Below are 21,197 nucleotides of genomic sequence, written 5' to 3' on the forward strand. Positions count from 1 at the left end.
AGACCTACCCTATGACCCAGCAATTCCACTCTGAGGTATTTGCCCAAGAGAAATAAAAGCATATATCCATAAAAAAAAATTGCACATCAATGTTTATAGCAACTTTTTTTCATAATAGCCAAAACCTGGAGACAGTCCAGGTGTCTATCGACAAGAGAATGGAAAAACTGTAGTATATTTATACACTGGAATACTAGCCAACAATCACAGGAACTAAGTACTAATCAACACTGCATTATAGATAAGCCTCCAAAAAATCATGCTGAGAGAAAGAAGTCTTACAGAAAAGAGTCTACACTGTATGGTTCAACTTACGCGAAGTTCCAGAATGAGCAAATCTAATCTACGGTGGGAAAACGTTCAGATTAGATGTTGCCTCTACAGAGATGAAAATGAGGATAGACTGGTGAGGGCACCAGGAAACTTTCATGGATGATGCCAATGTTCTATATCATAATAAGTTTATACAGGTGTCTGCATCTAGCAAATCAAGATGTCTTTACTTTGCTACATAAATTTTATTTCACAAAAGAACTGCACACAAATATTGAACGTGAGTTAATTATATGCATGCTGAAGTAATTAGGAAGTGATGTACAATAAAACCTGCAACTTACTTTTTTGGGGGGTGGTGTCAGTTTTACTTTTATTTATTTTTATATGAAAAATTATACAAATTCTTAATTTTATTAAAATCACAGCTGGTATCTATCAAATATTTCAAATTAGGACTTTGAGGCAATATTATATTTCAGATTCTCTAACACACTTCAAAACATTTAAATAATAAGCACAGAGGTTATCTCCATAATTACAAAACTTAGTACTAAACTTGCTGTTGCCTTTTTTGGCATTTACATAACAAAATTTCCTTGATAATATCTGCCTTCCATTTTGTATCAGTTTTCTGTAACGATAATTCTGACTCGGACAAGACTTTTAAATTAATATTTAACCCTGACAACTTGTTTTTATAAGATTCTCTTTGCCCAATTATGTAATGTGATGCAACACAGAATTAAATAATTGGCATTTTCCACTATTCATTTCAAATGTTAATGTCCCCTGGATAAGCAAATAAAATAACATTTATATGACTTAATTATTCCGGTTCCTAATTGCTGTATCAGTAGCCAATGTCATTTACATCATATAACAATCAAGTGAAATCCATGAACCTTAGAAAGCCATAAACATTTGTTTACGCAAACACACACAACTCCGCCTACCACGTTAGAGGACACACAGATCCCTGCCACCCACACACCATCCACGTTCTCTACCTTCGTCTCAGCTCTCCACGTGAAAGTATACACCAAGGCACGCAAGAGCCAGAGTATCATGTATGACTATTTGGGATGAGTTCTATCATTGCAGCATAAGGCGAAAATAAAATTAGGAATTCTTTAGACAGCTTCTAATTTCCACAGGCCAGGAGGCAAGAGAGGCTTTGAAACATGATGTCAGGCGTGATGCAGATGTGAGGGGCTCGGCTTTGGGGGCATCTGCTTCTCGGGACAGCCTAGTTTCCAGCAGGCACTGAAGCACATGCTGCTGTAGAGAGGACCCCAGTGCCTCAACAGGAATTCTAGGAAGAGCGTCCATGAACGACTGGGACCTTCGGGAAATGCCTCAGGACTCCAAGTCAGAGGCAGAAGCACTCAGGACTCGCTGAGATGACTTGCTCATGGGCCAGTATCGTGCAGTAGCTCTTGGCAAGAGCTCTGATTCTTGGGAGTCCAGCTTCTGCAAGCCAGAAGGCCAGCGTATGCCCTTCACTTTCTACCCACCACACACCAACACATCACAAGGGGCATTTCTTGGCGAGCAGAGGTCCTGGGGGAACGGAGTTTTCATAGCCAAGAGCAACTCAGTTTATCTGCCTCTCCACATTAACTGGGAGACAACAGAGTAATTACTTATTGTGGTTTTCCCATGCCTTCCAATCCCAACCCACGCTGAGAGCATTTAATGAGGAAAAAGAAAAACAAACAGCTCTTTGGGGAGGGAAAAAAAAAAAAAACACTTGATCATACTTACCTAAAAGTAATTTGGGAAAATTTGATGTTTCAATATTATGATAATACACTATGGATGTGGTGGTGGCAACAAATCCCATCACAGCCGGCATGAAGAGGTGGAGGTGCCGGGAGTCCCGCCGCCTACGGAGAGTGATACAGCATCAGTGTCTGCGGCGGATGGCTCCGGATTTTCTCATTTTCTTTCCAATTTGTTTCATTAAAACCCCCTCCTAGCAATATTTGAAATACAGAGCGAGATACTCTATATACAGACTGCTAAGAGAACATAAAAGGAAGACTGCCTTGGGAGACATAATTTTGCTGAAAGGATTTACCCTAACATGAAGGGTTGGAGAAATACAGCTAAACGAGACCTTGCAAAATGCTTGCAACAAAACTATCACTTTTCCTATATTGAAGAGCAGAGCTGCTGAAATAATTTAACACCAAGTAAAATAATTTACTTGAATTTACTTAAAATAATTTCACCAAGTGAAATAATTTACATCAAGTAAAAACCAGCAACGGAATGTGAATTCCAATGTCGTTGGAAAGAACACCTGTTCTGTGGTAGCTTTCCCAAACTTGACGGCTTTCCGTGATTTTTCCATTTTCATTCATTGATTCAACACATATGGGTTTGCTGGTCCAGACACTGTCAGATTGCGGGATGCAACAGTGAACAAGACAGGATATAGCATCTGTGGGTCCCAAAGTCTAGAGTCTTTCAAGGAAAGCAATAGGAAATGCAAACGCAGGTGAAGGGGCCAGGAGGGCGTGCAGGGCTAGCGTCTGAGACAGAGCAAGCCTTGCGAAGGAACTGACTTCTAAACTGAGACCTTAAGAATGAGGAACTGCTACTCAGAGGAAGAAAGAGAGGAGGACTGTTCCAGACAGAGGGTCAGACATGTTCAAGGGTATTGCAAGCAATTCAGTATGACTGCAAGGAGACGAAATGCCATTCTGGGGGCAGTAGAGAGCTTCCAGTGGATCGGAGTTATGCCACGACAGATGGGCAGGACCGACAGCCCTCAAGTCCATTTGCATTAATTGTGCCACACAGTTCAACCTTTAAATCTTCTCAGATTACTTAAATGATGAATACACAATCGGTATAGAGAACAAAGTAACTAGTTCAAAAGTAACGAGAGAGAAAGAGGAACATTTGGGAAAAGGCAGAAGAACACTTTAAAAAGAGGAAACAAAATGCGCAAAATACACAGATGCACGATACAGTATACAATGTTCAAAGTTTTCCAAGAAGTTTAACGTTCCTCAAATAGAAAGTCTGAGATAGGACGCATCATGAAAGGCTTTATATGCCACGGTAAGGAGCTGAAATCTAATCCTGTGGAACACGGAACACTTGAACAGCTAAGTGGTGTGGTCAGATGAGGCCTTTAGACACATCAATCTGGTAGTAACGTGGATGGTGAAGTTGACAGGTAGTGGGGTGGGTTGGAGAGGAGGGGAGAGGCACAGACGAAGGAAAGTAGTTAGGAAACCATGGGGAGAGGCCAGGTGAGAGACAATGAAAGCCTGAGTTAAGCTTTGGCAGGGAGGGAATAATACATTTGGAAAAGACTGTCAACACGGACAGGATTTTAACAGTTAAGGTATGAGTGTGATGTGGATGGAGACAGAGACTAATCCCCAGGGAGCTTGGGTAGATGGTGTTAACAGAAGATTTTAAGAGGAAGAGCAGGTTGGAGAGAGGAAGCAGGAACGTGTGGGCTGTGAAGGTATGTAACAAGCATGCAAAAGAAGTTGTCTAATAGGCAAGTGCATGCAGTCTTAAGGCATGAGGAAGGATATGTTTGGAATCATGAATACAGACAGAGGAATGAAACTGATGGCATTATCACAGCATAAGAGCTGGCTTCAAAATCACCCATTGCCTCCCAGAAATAGTTCAAAGGGTCAAAGAGAAAATGCTGGAAATAAATATTTCATCAGTACCGAAATTAAGAAATGCCTCTAAGCTTCTTTAATTACCGAAGCAAAGAAATAATCAAAAACCCACTTAATAGTTAGAAAATTTAAAAATGAACATACTACCTATCAAGTCCTATAAAATGGTCAAAACCACACCTAGAAGAAAGTTTATAACCTTGAGCATATTCAATAAGAAATCATTATGATAAATAATTAAGTGCTCAGTTCAAGAAGTTAGAAAAAGAATAACAAACATCAGTAAAAAAAAAAAAAAGGAAAAAATATAGGATTAACACAGACAGTAGCAGCTACAGCAAGGTTTATATTTATGGCATTTCTTTAGTAGGGATCTAACGTGTTTTTTAACCATGCTAGCATTTTTATTAAGATTCCTGTTATACTGTTACTGCTCTGCTTACAAAGTAGTACAGGTTTTGAGTGGGGCCCCAAACCTTATTCTTTCCTTTAACCACTATTATTTTTAGAGCATGATTTGCAGACTTCAGTGTTTTAGTAGAAGGACGTATATCCCATTATAGCAGAAAATCTTTAGTCAGAAAGTTAAAGAGAAAGCCAAAAACCATATATTGTGGAAAACAAAAGAACAGTTTCAAAAAAGAGAAAATGATAGAAATAAAAACCTAAATGAAAACACAATATTACAGTGAAGATTTTAATGTGCATTTTTAGTATTTGATGAATTAACTAGTACAAAAATAATCAACACACAGGGCTTTAACAATCCAAATCAGTAAACTCAATAAGGTTCTGTCTCTTATAAGTAATAAGAATAAAGAATTCTTAATACTTAAGAATATATTTTTTATTTAATACTTATTACTTATAAAATAATCACTTAATTGACTCTAACGAAAATGTTAATAAGTCCCCAAAGGTATTCATTTAACAAATTACCTGCTCTAATAATAAGCCAGTCAAATTAGACCAAAAAGCAGAATCACAAATTATTTAGGGAGAAATAAAAAAGGGAACACTTCTTAGGAAAACTTGTGGAAAACAGAATGTTTCAAAAGAACAATCAATAGCTTTAATATTTGTATTACTCAGAAGGAAAATCAAATATTCAATGAGGAAAGTCTTTGCATTGTTTTATTAATTATAATAAGCATTTGTGATAGTTTAACTAAAAAACAGTTCATGAAGTTTTGTTAGAAAAAAGAAGGAAGGAATGATCAGCAGAGTCAAATATAATAAGTGTGTTAAAGAGTAAAAGATGTCCATTAAAGTGTTGTTCATGATTTTTGGGATTCTTGTTGAAGCAGTTTCCAGAATAAGACAAAGCAAGAGGGAAAGCAAACTGAATCTTTGGGTTCAGAAGGAACCGGAAGATTTTTTTTTTTTTTTTTTTTTTTTGAGAGTCCTGGATAAAACAGGGAAGGAGAAGAGTCTCCAGCTGAAGACTGGGAGACGGCAGCGCAAGATCAAGGGTGTATTTCTGCTTGTTTTTAGTGTGGATCTCTTGTACCACCGCCACGATAAAACAAGTTTCCGCCATGAGCATATGTTGTCATTATTAGTTTAGCTTCTGTTCCAAGTCTTTGACTGGATCTACACATCAGCCCCAAGGCTGAAAGGAGGAGTCACCCTCGTCTACATGATGTCAAGCTTTTAGGACACACGTGACTTCCACTATCTTCCACTTTACACGTGCACATAATAACACGAAGAGTCAGCCTATATGCCAAGGGAATGAAAAAATGAACACTAACATTGGCTATGCTGATACAATATAAGACAAATATGCCAAAGAGCTGTAAACAATTCTCTAAATGCTTAGAAACGTGACACATCTTAGGGTCTCTGATTTTCCTCTGAATCAGAAACTCAGATGTGCACATTGATGCAAAGTACTGTCATAAAACATTACAAAATTGTTGGCTGCATGACAACAGCCTTGAAGTTTCATTCCTTGTTAATTGCAACAGAAAAACATAAACAGATGTCTTGTTAGATAAGAGGAAAAAATCACTTTGAAGATTTCTGTTTCAGACTTTAAATTAGTTTCATAGCAATCCTTCAGTGAAAGGTGTAATATTTGGTGTCATTTCATAATGAAAATTTTCCTATTACTTGAGTTCATTTTTTGTTACTATGTGATAAAAATACCTCCCTCATCTGATGTTCAAGTTTATAAATAAAATTCATTATATCTAACTGCCTAGTACAAACTTCTTTTATTAGAATGTCAGAATTTCTTCATAAATAGGGGTTTTATGACAACTCCTGATTTTGAAATAATTATGTGCTTTGCCTCAATCTGCAGCCATATCCTCAGTGGCTCTTTGACTTCTTGAATGCCTGTCTCAAGGCAGGCTGTTGTATCTTTGCTGTTTTACAAAATAAGTTGGAACATTTAAGCACCAGTTATATATTTATATATAAAGATCATATATATATGATCTTCCTTGCTATTTATGTTTATTTTGAAAAAGAAGGTAAATATCAAAGCGTTTAAAAGGAGAGAACTTTTGGCCAAGGCTACAGAGACGAAGGAGCAAAGAAACAGAAAATACATCAATGAGTACAAGCCACAGAGATCTGAACTCGTGTTATCAGAGAAAAGATGCAACACAAAAACATAGACAACGTGCATGATTGTCATGTAAAAAGGAGGACGGCTGTGGTTCCTAGTAAGTTCTGACCAAAAAGTTAAGCCTGGCTTGGTACGCTCTTAACTACCATCTGTATCAACGCCTCCCACTAGGATAGCATACTCCCATTAACTAAGTGGAGTCACTTACGAATCTGAAACAATGCCTTCTGCTATTTCACAAACATGCACAAACAGGAGGGCAAACGTAAGAATCCATCTCAGGTTGTGTCCAGGAAAATGAAGCCATGTGTTGTGATGAATCTGGACTTTTGAGCTCTGACTCCCCCACCCTGAAAAGAAGAAAAAGGTCAAGAGATCAACAAGGATCGATTATAATCATGGAAATGATTTCCATTGTGATAGATTTTGGGGTGAGTTCCCTGAAACCTTACTCCTTTCTAGGGTAGCAATGGAAATCCTGGTCTATTTGCATTATGTTGAAAAAGGAACAATTTCAATTCATTTTTACAGGACTGCCTAGGTAAGACATTGACATTTGTTGCTTTGCTCAGGAATAACACAACATCTGGATGACAACGTGATTATTTTATGCTAGTCACAGCTCTTACTGACAGGTCTCTGATTCACTCAAAAGAAAAACAGATTAATGATGATATTAATCAAAGCAATCTGGATTCTAAAATCTTTCAAAACATGGGATCTGTAGGAGGATTAACAAAAAAAGTCATATTTGGTGATGAAATATAGGACCCATTGGCTGAGTCAACTCTTAATCACATGTACATCATGCGAAAAAAATGATAACCTATGACTGGGCCAGTGCTAGTGATATTTTCTCAAAGAAGGCTACAGTTTTGTTCATTGATGAAATTTTAAGTAGGCTCAAGAACATCACAGGTTCACCCTTAGCTCATCACTGGAGATAAAATTAGTTACCAGATTACATTTTAGTAAAATGTTGATGGTTTCCCCTCAAAACCATAGAGTAATGCCAACTCACAGATGGTGTGCTAAGAAAGGACCCTACTCTTGTCTCTTTTGTCACCTTTTGTTCTGAATTTTTGACTTGGGGGAAAGCCCTACATCCTTCAAGAATGATTGGGGTGTCCACTTAAAATACTGAAGGAAGGAATTTTTGTATAGACAAAAGGGACCCTTGAAGCATTCTTTGAAAAGAATATTGGTTCATTGCTTAGTTGTTCCCAAATATACTTATTAGAAGATTAGTTACATTTAATGTATTCTATTAGAATTTATGCTATAAACTCTTGCAGATAAGCTCTTTTATTTTTCCTACAACACTGTAATTTTCCTTATATCTGAGATACTTCTTTGAGATTCAGTATGGTCTCTCACTAACTCAAGTAGCCAATGTTATGGATGAATACTCTGCATTTTTTCTCCATCATTTTCCTTTGATAGTGTTCATTCCAATTCCACTTGATTCAAACATCCTTTCGCGAGCCTCTGTGTTGATGCCAGAGACACAAGCAGCCCAACAATCGCTGTCAGTGAGTTAACTGGATGTCAGAAATGAATTATTTAACAGTAGAATTGCAATTTAAAAAAGGATGTTCTACCTTTGGCCAAAGGGTCATTCTTAATGTCCTACAAATGCCACCACCTATACAAAAACTAGTGTTTCTATAAATGGCCACTCTGGTCCCAATATATTTAATGTCTATACACTTGCTTGACCTAAATAACTAGGTGCCAAGAGTTATGCTGGCTTCTGCATAATATCTGTCATATAACAGAAATTTTTTGTTCACTGTTGGAATGCCCGGTACTTAGTAATCTCTCAATTAAGATTTGTTAAATGAAGAAATAAAAGCTTAGAGATTACTTTTAAACATTCCTTTAAAGCAGATCCTTAAATTATGAACGTTTTCTCAAGAAAATCAGTCAGATAGCCTTTTGATACACTTTTATGAGCAAAATTATGCATGGGACTATTAAACATCAAATTCAAAATAGTGGTGACCTCTTTTGAAAGGACAGGAATGTAGGATGTGGGAAGAGGATCAGGGAGTTGTACTTGGACTGTTAGATTCCTTACAATGAGTGTGACAGATTCAACAGGTGTTTATTACATTACTCTTGGTCATTTTTCTATATGAAAAAAATCGTATAATTTTAAAAAATGCTAGAAGGTCTATTTTGGTTGTTTTGAGGAAGTTATACAAATTATGCATAACTGCTCTAAATAACTGGATTTTGTGTCTACGTAAACTGTAAAACAATAGGGAAAACTGTCTAACTTCTTTCTAAATAGCTTGCCCACCTACTCTTCCTACCTGAAGACGCCCCATCACTCCTACTTTGACTTGCATGCTCTGTATCTTTCCAGTCCCCAACCATGTCACTCCACGTGCCTTCCCCACTGGCCCTGAGAAGAGCTAGCTGTTGGTGGGCTAATGCTCAGGACAGTTTCTTCCTGGATCTGTAAATGGGCTTACAAGGCAGTATCAGCATTTCTTTTGACTTTGACTTACGTGTTTCACTGGGAAATTCCTGTGACTATTCCAGGCAAGCACTGTGTTTTATCCACTTTCTGTTCTCCTCACCTAGCACAAAGCAAGTACTCAGTGGATGCTCTGACCTATCTTATAAAACTCTTTCTCTTTTTTTCAAAAACTGCGGCTTCTTGAAGTCCTTTCTAGAAGGCATGTGACTGCTATTTTTATCTACAGAATATTAAATGCCAAAAACATCAGTAATTGGAAAACACAAGATACTAGTTTGTTCTTTGCCCACAGACTTACATATTGGTTCTCATGCTGGAAAATTACATCAATGTTATACCAAATCTCAGTCATTAATAAGACCTTTCCTGTCAACACCAGGTGATGAAATATAGGACAGGAGGTTACTCACCGATAAACAATATTGGAAAAGTGATAAACAACAGGAAGACATGAGGGACCAGGTTGAGAGCGTCCACGAAGCAGGGGTTTTGCAACACACCATCATAGATATTATATGAAGAAATGTTGTTACCACAGAATGAAAGGCTCATTTCTTCTTATATGGTTTAACCCTAAAAGGGAGAGAGAGAACGAAAAGCCTCAATTTACTATTGAATTCTCCTTCATACAATTATAGCCTTAAAGAGGTGTTATATTGTACAATTAATCCTCTTTATTTTTGCTGTTGAGTAAAGGAAACTGTATGCCAAAGCCAGTTGAGAGTTACTTATAAAGGCCTTATACATTCCTTAAGGTCCACTTTGTAAAGATTTTTTTTCAGAGAAAAATATTCCTTTTTAATTTGGAAAATAAACAATAATATCTACCAAGAGTGGTACCTGAAAGGAGTATTTGTCTGAATAATATGATTTCAAACAGCAAAAATGGTTGATTACCAAGAAAAAGAAGGGAGGAAATGAAATTACTGACTGAAAACTCAAAAGAGGGTAATAGTAAATCCTTTCCCATGGGCACTCATTGAAAACGCTTTCACGAACGACTTCAGCCGGACACAACTTTCTGCAACATTTTATTAATTGCAGGGCATAGTAGTACAAAGAGACCAACGTGTCTGGAACCAGCACAGAGCCTTTCTCTGAACAACAGTTAAATCAAGTGTTTAAGGCGAATCAGATACTATTCAAGTAGCTCAGGCCCCATAGTCAGAGGATATTCTTATGTGAAATACACTCCACTCAAGGTTTGGAACAAAGGATGTCTTCTCATTGGAAAGCTGTATTCCACCAGAGAAGCAGACAAGCTTAGAGAGGAAACAGAGAGCAAGATCACGGAGGATTTTCTTAGCCATTGCGGGGACTCTGGCTTCTACTCTGAGTGAAATGGAGCCACTGGGAAGGGGGAGATCAGAGGAGTGACAAGCTCTGACTTCCATTCAGATGAATTCTCACTGCTGCGCTGAAACGGATGGTGTAAGAGCAAGGGTCACTTCATCAAAACGCTACTGTGAAATGCCAGCAAGACTGTCAGCATTCTGAAAACGTCTTTTATGATGCCTGCTATTTATTTCTCACCTACTAAATTCTGGGAGTTTTGCATGTATTATGTAAGCCCTCAGAACAACCATGCAATGTTAGTGGCGTTCTTTGCATTTTACAGAGGACGGTACTGGGGCTTAGACAGTAGCCAACCAGGAGAGTAGCCGGGATCCACACCCCCGTGTGTCTGACTCTAAACTATGTTCGTCCCACTCCATCACATAGCCTGCAGCCAACTTTTTTTTTTTTAAAATAAATCTCTTATCTGTTCAGATTAAAATAAGTAACAGTTTGAGATTTTAATCTCACTGGACTTTGTTTCTTTTCCATATTTATGTCACCCTGGATTCACAGTTAGATTATTAAAGGTTGGCAAAGGTTTGAATAATTAAAGAAGTACCTTTTTTCTCGTCCCTTGCATTGATTTAGCAGTGGCCACGAATCATATTTTTTCCTAGAAGAAAACAAAGCGTGTTACACAGAAAAGATTCGCAACAGTAGGTGAACTATTGGAGAAATAAAATTTTAAACAAAAGCTTTATAAAGCATTACATGAATAGAACAACTAGTTAGAAAGCCTATGTGCTTACAGTCTGTAAATTCTTAAATGGAATTCCTCTCATATTATTTCTGGTAATACTTTTTTTTTTTTTATATGCTCTCTAGTCAAGACCTTTTCTTATCTTTTTAAAAAAATGTTTTATTTAAAAAAGAACTCATAAAACTTTGTAAATCAACTATGCTTCAATGAAAAAAACTTTAAAAAGTGTAAAAAAAAAAAGCCCTCAAGGCGAGGTTAGAAACTTGCCAAATTCTTAACCAACTGTTAAGGTTCTAAGCTAGATAAAAGAATTTAAAAAGGACAAGATTTTTCAAATAGCAGTAAAATGGAAGTTCTGATTTCATAATTGTACATTAGATTTATTTCTGGTAAACATGGAAAAAACAGAAACTGAAAAAAATAGTTTGCAATGGAATTTTTAAGACTACTTCTTTTATTTAATAGAAATGATAAAAGGATACTTTAAGCTTACTCTTAACTGAAAGACATGTATAAACTTTCCTACAGCAAATTGAAAAATAATTTTTACTTTAGCTAGTTTTATAATTTTATCCAAAATTATAGTATTCCAATTGGCTACATTCATAAATCTTGATATTTAATCACTATCAATATTGAGTCAGATACTAAAATATAATCTGAATTTGCAAAACATATATATACTTCATTAGCTATAAGCACTGCCTGCCTCGTATTTAATCAGTCCTGAAACCTACTAATTCAGTAATCTTGGGATAAATGTGTGGAACTGTGGAAAGAGAATACCAAAGAAGTACAACAGCCTGAAAAAGTCAGAGAACATTTTCAGCCATGCACTTGATATCTGGGATTTTAGGCCATTAATTAATTAACTGTAAAAATATTTATTGATACTGACCGTGTGCTAGGCACTAGGAATTCAACAGCATGCGTGACAGAAACAGTCCCTGTGATCTTATGCTATATAAATCAGACTAGATTAATGCCAGTAGTTCTTGGTATAATGTAGAGGTTATGATCTAAAAGACAGAAATATATACAATGACATAATCACACAAAGTAGCATACTTCAGCTTGCTAAAGTAAAAACTTTAGAATGATATTTTCTTTCTACCATAATCCTAACCTCACACTCCCCCCTGGCTCCCCACCTGTTACTGTCTCTCACCACATCTCTCCTTTCACTTTTTCTTCTGCCGCTTCTTCCATCCTTCTTGCCTGTGCATGAGGCACGGAACAGCCAGCCCTCACTACAACCCGCCATGGACCAACAAAGGGAAGAAGTGAATTTACTGCAGATGTGTCGAGAATGTTTGTGTTTACCTGAGGCATTTTATTCAATCAAGATTTTTAACTAATTCTTAAATCTCCAATTGTCATTCAGGGTTTCCTTCCCAGGACCCAGGTTAAGTTAGGGATGCTTTGGGAAGGGTACAAATTGTTGCCCTTGCCAAAGAAACCCGGTCAGGTGACACCCTGCAGCCCCGCCCCTTCTGGAGCTGTCTAGTCCAGCTAACACTGATAGAGGCCCCAGAAAAAGGAGGAGTGAGAGGGAAGGGGGCCAGATAGGAAGACAGGACATTTTTTTTCCCCACAAGTATAAACCCACGGAAAAGTGTTCAAGTGTTTATGACAGCTGATAGAGTTGGAGAATTTGAGTGAATGAACTTTAAAGACAAACACCAAAAGTGAAACTTTGATTATAGGGATGGTCTGTGGAGCAGAAAATATATAACAGAATAGTCCTTGATGACCAAACTTACGTCTTCATGGCAAGAACACTACCCTTGGTATTCTTATTCCTTGAAATGCATTATAGGAAGTTCCTCATACTCAGGAAGTATAAAATTTGGATTCAGTCGATGAATCTAAAGTAAATAAGTGAAAACTAGCACTCTATTCTGTTCACCTAGCAGAAAGTCAGATCTGATGGAACAGAAATCCCAGAGAATTTAACATGCTGGAAACACCTGGAAAAAACACGCTAAAGGCAAAGTAAAAGCGTTCATTCTCACACACCAAAATAACTCATACTTTAGTTATTCAGAAATTAACCAAATTATGTTGGGAGACTGAAACAGGACATTTTAAAGAACTTAACTGGGGCCTTTATCATTATCTAGGGTATGTTCAGAGTCAGATCACTTAGGAAAACAAACGTAATAAGTTATTTGAAGTTATTCAGTCCATGGTTCATAAAACACGAAGTATAAGATGTCTGTCTATCGATCTATCAATGACAGATCCAAGCAGGAATTCACCAGCTTTACGAAGAGACTTCTGGTTAAGTGCCTGGTCTGAATGCACCCAGCGAAGTTGTACTGCACACCAAAGGAAATGTTGGAACCACTCAGCAGATAAGATTGCTTTAGAGAGACAACTCCAGTGGTTTTTTGTTGTTGTTTTTTTAATCCCAAACTGGACAAGTAAAGCAACAAATAAATACCTTGGGCAATCGCTTGACGCTGCTTCAAACCCCTACCGGTGCACCTCCACTACCTTCAAAACACCGGCTTCCTACACTGTCTTAAGTGTAAAATTCAAACCCGGACGCAGAACTCCTAAAAAAGCAAAGAATAACACAAATTAAGCAGACAGAAAGAAAGCTACTTCATGAACAAGATGGGAAATGTCTAAGAGACATACACAGAGAGAGAAAGAAATGGTAGTAACTCCCTGCATTATATCCAGTTGGTTTAAGCAGGAGCCGGCCAGAGTCTTGAAAGTAAAGCTGGAAACCTGATCCCCACGCCCTCTGCTCCCCGGCTGGGGCCCCGTCCCTTAATCCTAGAAATAGCGACGTTGAAGGCGAAGCGCAGCGAGAGTGCTCGGGCGCCTTTTGGTTGCCGAAACGCTGGATCAAAACCGACAGCTTACGGTTATCCTTCAATTTTTTAAAATGATATTTATGTAAAAGACACGGACTCACTTACTCCGAAGGCAGAGTGTTCCTCCCCTGGCCGAAGCACGCAGGGCGCCGGGCGGATTATTTTTAGGGTGGTGGGAGATCAGCTGCTGCCTCCTATCGAGTTTCTCAACTGCAGAAACTGCTCTCGGCTGGGGCGGACGCGGCGACTGCGAGGCAGGAAACTGGGCAGAAGCCCCGAGCGTAGCGCCTGGGACTGGAGACCCTCCCCACCCCCGCTCGGCCCAGCTCTCCGCACCGGAGCAGCTCATCTGGGGCGCGCGAGATCACGATTTTACAAATGCAAGTAATGTGCGTCCCCTCAATTCATTAGACACTGAAACTTACTGATTCACTGATTCACCGCAGTCGGGTGTTCCAATGTTAGATCACTTGCACTTGTAATCTCCCCTCCCCGGCTCTTATAAACCACACGAGGAAGCGAATTTGGGGGGTTCACCATTTTCCCCCAAGTGGACCTGGGAAATGAAGGACTCATTCCGGGCACAGGAACTGGCTGCCGGGCTGTATTCGCGCGTGCGAATGTCTCGAGGAAGCAAGGCAGACTCAAGCCCAGTCATTGCCCCAGCGCCCCGGGAAACCTGGTTACTCCTTGGGACCCGTCACTGCGCTCCAGATGGCCGACGCTTCCCCCAGCTCCCCGAAAGCGGGGCTTTGGCTTCCCATGGGTTTACACACGGTTCCCCTGACTCTTGCTCTCGACCAGAGAGATCATAAATTCCCAAGGAGATAATGTGTTTAAAATACACTCACTCCCGCAATAACTCCCCCCAAAACGCAAGCCGTAAATTTTGTTCCAGGCAACCCTTAATCAACACTCGATGTTATCAGAGGCCAGCGCTCAGTCAACTCGAAATAACCATTGTTTTTGTCAACTGTCCCGGTCTGCTAAAGGATGGTCAGCCTGGGGGCTCCGTGCGCGACCCCGAGGGGCACCGCTCCCAAGACCTGAACCCCAAACTCCTGCGGCCCACGGACTCTGGGACAGAGCTGACCTCCGCCCTGCCAGCCCCGGGCTTTCCCCGCGGGAGCCTCCCTGCTCGGAAGGTCTCTGCGTTCCCGGGTGAGGCCCAGTCTCCGCCAGCGACTGGAAGTCGCGGCCGCTAGAGGTCTGCCGGGCCTGCTGGGGCGACACCCGGGAGGGTCCGGGAGACTCAGAGCCCGCGAACTTTGAAAGCTCGGCTACTGCACCCTGGAGCTGTTTTCCGCGACGCAGGCGCAGGGACAAAGCGCGCTTCAAGGATGGGGATCCCGGGACTGCGGCTGGGAACCCTGAGGATCCGATGAACAAACCAGAAGGGGGACCAGAGGTTCCCAGTGCGTCTAGGGAAGAGAGAACTGGAAATGAGGGCTGCAAATAATTCCCAGATACAGACCCTGAGTGTGACCACACAAAATCAAGTTGACTTTGGGGTTTTAAATACATATATATATATATATATATATATATATATATATATATATATATATATACATACACACATATATATATATAATTAAGGTCACTTATTATGATTAAGTCATGCTTAATTTTTTTAAGTCAAACTTTGGAAAGTATGAAAAATATAAGGGAGACCAATGAGCCCTCAAATTTATAAAACTACCGAAAACATTTTGATGTATTTTAACAAAAACAAAACCAGCGGTATAGTGTAGCGATAAAAACAAACATGGATGCGGGAGCCAGCCTGCTATCAAATCCTGCTACCGCACTTGTCTCAGTGCTCAGAGACTTTGGACAAGTTGCTTAATTTTTCTATCAGTTTCCTCACATACTCAATGGGACGGATACAAAATATGTATGTTTCATAGGCCTGATGGCGAGGGTAAATGAGAGAATCCCTTCAAAGAGCTAAGTGCCCTTCCTCTAGGTGAAAGCTAATATGTATGTTATTCTATTTGTTTTTTCTATGCATATTTTACGTTGTTGGCAACGCAAAATCATTTACCTCCTCACAGTATCCTTTAAAACAATTATTTTCTGATGGCATTTAAAAATCTTTGTAGAAATCATTTAAATGGCTCCAGAATATTTCATTGTGTGACTACACCATAATTTTAAATCCATTTTCTTATTGTTGGACAGAAGGTTGTCAAATTTTTACCACCATATTTAGTCCTATGATGAATTTTTTATAAGGTTTTTTTTTTTCCTTTGGTAGCAGATAACTTCTTTAAGATACATTCTCTGAAAAGTAATTACAGCATCAAAATTAGTAAATATTTTTAAGGCTGTGGATATAGAATGCAAAAATACCTTTCTAAAAAGTGTATATAAACTCCCTCCAAAGTCCATGAGACAGCCTATTAAACTTACACCCAAACCAGCATTGAATATTCTTATCTTTTTAAAAATCTTATAATTTGACACATAACATGCAATTCCTTGTTATTAACATCCATTTTTCAAGTGTTCATTAAACTATGTATTCCCTCCATTTTGAACAATTTGTTCACATACTTGTCCATCTAATGGGTTTTAATGATGTTTCCTAAAATTTGCATAAACTTTTAGTGAGAGGGACATTAATCCTGTTTCATATGTAGGACAGATACTTTCCCAATTTGTCATTTTAAAAAATGATAGTGGTTCTACCATTACAAAAAATAAAAAGAATTGTTTTCATATAGTCTATAAAAATTTGTGCACACCATGTGCTTAGACCTCTTGCCTGACACAGAGGTCAGTGGTGGGTCAGACCTCCAGGGTCACTGCCTTCATAGTGCTTTTCCTTAAGGGAAATTTTACTTGGGCAAATTTGATGCTTTTTATCATTGCATTGTATTCCAATGTTGTACTTAATAAATATTAACCATCATTTATATTTGTTTAAAGGTTTTTTTTTTTAATTCAATTCTGAAATTCATTTTGGCATATACCATGGGAAAAGAACCTAAGTCAATATTTTATTTGTTACATCAACACCACTCAATGAATAATCTTTTTCCTTTCCTCTAATATGTAATACTGCCTTTGTCATATACATATAATTATTTTATAAGATCTGTTTCTGAGCTAGTGTTCTCTTCAATTGACTTATTTTTAAATTTTTTTCTACTCTATTACTATGATCAGATGGAGGTGATTATTATAGCTATAAAGTATATTTTAACCCTAGTAGTGTTAGTCCCCTTTTTACTCTTTTCAACATTTTCTTATCTATTCTTTTTTGGAGATTTTATTAGAATTTCACTACATCTAGGAAATAATTTATAAAGAAATGTCATCACTTCGGCGTTCTGTCTTTTCCATTTACTTGTCTTCTTTTTATCTTGATATTAAATTTATATAGATTTGTGCATTTCTTGTAATGATTTATCATACAAAGTTCATATATTTGTTTCCATACTTTGTTCTGCTATTAAGAATGTTCTATTTGTTTATATTTTCTATCAAATTATGTATTTATCTTATATCCAAGCACTTTACTAAGCTTTCTCAATAATACCAAGATTGTTTTGCCATGTTACCTTGACTTTCCAGAAAATACATTATCTGCAAATAGTGGTACATTTGTGCTATTCACTGTATGCTTGTGTTCCCCAAAATCTCACACATTGAAATCCTACACCTCAGTGGCACTAGGAGGTGGGGCCTTTGGGAAGTAATTAGGTTTAGATGATGTCTTGAAGGTGGAGCTCCCATTGTGGGATTCACGCCCTTATGAGAAGAGAAAGAGACTAGAGCTTGCTTTCTCTGCTCCGCACCATGTGAAGACACAGCAAGAAGGCAAGTAGCTGCAAACTAGGGGGAAAGCTATATAATACAAGCCTTCTCCTTCCCTCTGTCTCTCTCCCCACTCCTAAACTAGCCCCGCCTCCCAATCTCTATTGAATTGCTCCAGTGACTCAGATTTAAAACCTTGAACTCAATGCTCACTTTCTCTCACTCGTCCCTCTTCATCCTCATACAATTATTAAATCATTCATGTTATGCTGAGCCGTGACTTCCCTCCACTTCTTTCCTTTCTCTCTGCCTCCCTTGTCTCTTAGAGTCTCATTAGTTATCGACTCAACCCCTTAACTGGTCTCTCCCACCATTAACCGTTTTACACAGACATACCATATTAATCTTTCTAAAATGCACCTTCAGTTACCGAACTATCACACTCACAAATCTTTCACAACTCACTCTGTCATTTAAGGTCTTCACAAAGCTTGCCTCACCCTCTCTGACCTCTTATCTTCCAACCAACCTCTACACCTTAACAGCTTCGGTATACACCTCAATACTCTTGTTTTTGCTCATCCAACTGCCAAACGATCTCTTCTATGCTCTTCCCTCTCTGAATCCTTGCTGTTTCAACACTCTTCCCAAACATCTCATTTTCTGCATCACTCCACCGTGGGTCTCGCAGTGTCTGCCACGTAGTAGATGGTAAATGGGTTGTGACAGCCCCTTCTTTCTGTATCTGCAGTCACAGCACCCCCTTCGATGTGGCTTTTGCAGTGTTTCCCCTACAGAGTGTGGGCTCCAGTTCCAGCCAGCACACCCCTCCCCAGACCAAGTTCTAGCCAGCACACACCCTGCCCCCCAAGATCAAGCCAGCTGAGAAGGCAGCAGTCGTCACGTCCACTACAACTGCTCTTTCCCCTGCAAAGCATGGATGATCCAGAGGACAAATGAGAAAAGGCCAGTAGACTCCACTCAAACAAGCAGTCTTCTATCATCTCTTACATGACGCCCATCTTCCCGCTAGCTCCACAGCAAGCTTCATGGAGATTGTGACAGCGTCCTGTCCTTAGGTCTTTTTTAAATGAGAGCAGAGACTGAAGTGGGAAGAACCGCAGAGGTTAAGAGCCATGAGCTGTGTTCTTGGAGAGCTATCAATCAGTGAGGACACTTGCAGGTGTGAGACCGATAGGATTCTGAATCCACCTTATGGGTTTTAAAACAATGGACTTTGTTTCGAATCACATTATAGTTACATGACCTGAGCCACAGAAACCAGAGAGGAGTTTCTCCAAAGATGGTTTGAAGGAGTAAATGATACTCATAATGTTAATGCAAGACTAAAGGCATAAGTAGGATCTATGTCTCCATGACTGTGCCTCTTAGGCATCTGGAAATAGACATTCATCCACGTGCACTTAATATTGAATATTTACAAGCTCCTACTGCAGATGTGAATAGAGAAAGTTCCTTAGGAAATACTATAAAAGGATGTAAGGTTAGAGTCAAAATTTAAAAAAAAAAAAAAGAAAAAGAACATGATGTTGTCCCTGGGAGAGCAGATCACAGAGACTAATCTGGGAAAACAGATCCTGAGGGCATTTAATAAAGTTAGATAAGCACTAAGATTACACTGGCTTGGTCACGTAATAACCATTTTTTATTCTTTTGCAAATGTGAACCGTGTAAAGAGTGCATTTCCCTTTTTACGATTCACTTGGGAAAAGAAGGTATCTGCCTTAAGCAGGAGAAAGTACAATTCATTTGATCTTGATGAAAGCGAAGCCCTCAAAATCCACAGGTGGGTGTTCCTGGTTCCACCAGCTTCCCAGAGCATCTGTTTCTTGAAATGAAGAGAATTAAGACTTGCATTGATTTATTCTGTCCACACATATTTATTGATGATCTGCTGTGTGTCTCACATGTGGTAGGAGAAAACAGCACTGAACAAGATAGACATGCCTTCTGTCTTTCTCGAACTTTAAGCCTGGCTGGGAAGAAAGCCATTAAATAAGTAAGAAGAAACACTTTTAAAAATAAAATTGTGATAAATGCTACAAAAGGAAAGTACAAAGAATTATGACATGGTATTATTGAGACCAGACATAGTCAGGGAAGTTTTCCCACGAAAATGGCATTTCAGCTGCAGCTTGGAGGATAAGAAGGACTAAGTCAGATGAAGGGTAAGAGGAAGACAATCATGATCTAGTCAGGAGAATATGTGCAAAGGCCCTGTGGTAGAATGGGCTGCATGCCTTTGAGACCAGTGGCTGAAGTGTGGTTAGTGCACAGAAGGTCAGGTAAGATGAGACAGATGAGCAAGGCCTGGGAAGGTCATTAAAAAGATGTTGAATTTTATATTCTTTTTTAAAATTTTGTTTTTCAGAACAGGGTGGAGAAGGAAAGCTCCTTTATTATTTTTTTTTGGGGGGGGAGGTAATTAATTTTGCTTATTTATTTATTTTTAGAGAAGTCCTGGGGATTGAACCCAGGACCTCATGCGTGCTAAGCATGTACTCTACCACTTGAGCTGTACCCTCCCTCCCTTGAATTTTATTCTAATCTCAATAGGAAATCAGCCATCAAGTGAACATTCAGGTGATTTCTTTTCTTTTTTTTATTTTATATAAACTGATATAGAGGTCTTTAGTATTCATCCATTTTCTTGTGTTGGATTATTTTTTGAGTACATTACTAAGAATAGACTTACTGATTAAAGTGGTAGAAATATCTTCGTTTCTCATACTGCACATTAATATATTATATATGAATACGTATATATTTCTTTGTGGGAGGATTGCCACATGTGTGTCTAGAATCTCTGGGCTCTGTTGTCTTGAGGTCTTAAGCAAGACTTTCATTTTAATGTTCTATTACACATTATTTCAGTCTTCTTACTTCGTTTGTATAAAGAAGACTGGAAAGTCTGGCAGGAACAGTTCAGCCTTTTGGGTATTTTTACACAAGATTAAAATAAGATAAAGTGAAAGTCCTTGGCAAACTGTAAAACATCATAAAATGGTAAGATGTTAGTATTACTTGGTGTTTATTTATTATAAATACTCATTACATTGAAAAGATCCCTTTTCAAAACATTGTATAAGAATATGTAATCATACTTAAACCAGGTTCAATTTATTTGGGATTTTTCTGTATTTAGCATCTAGTCATGATTTCATGGATTTAAACTTGGCAGGGAAAGTGAAAAGCATTAAAAAAAAAAACTAACTTTACTTAAAACATTTTCCATAATTTTCCTCTTTCCATCTCTCTCTCAATTTTTTGTTCCTAAGGAGAAACACCAGAGGAAACATTTCAAATAATAATTTTAAAAGACAAAGAGGAAGCTAAATGGAGTGAAACCTCTTTTTTGAAATACAGTAAATAACCCAATATTTTATATATATATAATTTACATTCTATTTAAATATAGTAAATAACCTAATATTACATATATTTAATTTATATTCTATTTAAATATAAAGACCAAGAGCTAATACCTCTTCTCATTGGAAAACAAAACCAGTAACAATAACTTAGTCAGAAGATAGGAAAATATACA

General features: G+C 38.4%; 1 protein-coding gene across 4 annotated transcripts in view; it reads right to left on the reverse strand.

Annotated features, from left to right (window-relative positions):
- ABCC9 (ATP binding cassette subfamily C member 9) overlaps positions 1–14,125 on the reverse strand; it is a 107,372-nt gene extending 93,247 nt beyond the window's left edge. Inside the window, exons 1-7 of one of the 4 annotated variants that reach the window (XM_010988822.3) lie at positions 13,970–14,124; positions 13,483–13,597; positions 11,935–12,055; positions 10,896–10,949; positions 9,409–9,571; positions 6,719–6,860; positions 2,041–2,162 (exon numbers count right to left, since the gene is read on the reverse strand). In XM_010988822.3, the coding sequence (XP_010987124.3) occupies positions 2,041–2,162; positions 6,719–6,860; positions 9,409–9,550 (406 nt within the window). In that variant the 5' untranslated portion in view covers positions 9,551–9,571; positions 10,896–10,949; positions 11,935–12,055; positions 13,483–13,597; positions 13,970–14,124. Of the gene's footprint in view, positions 1–2,040; positions 2,163–6,718; positions 6,861–9,408; positions 9,572–10,895; positions 10,950–11,934; positions 12,056–13,482; positions 13,598–13,965 lie in introns of all 4 variants that reach the window. The other 3 variants (XM_031443996.2, XM_010988821.3, XM_031443999.2) reach the window with 3 other exon arrangements.
- Between the last annotated feature and the right edge of the window lie 7,072 nt (positions 14,126–21,197).

This window comes from Camelus dromedarius, chromosome 25 (genome assembly GCF_036321535.1).
Source record: "Camelus dromedarius isolate mCamDro1 chromosome 25, mCamDro1.pat, whole genome shotgun sequence".
Lineage (NCBI taxonomy): Eukaryota > Metazoa > Chordata > Mammalia > Artiodactyla > Camelidae > Camelus > Camelus dromedarius.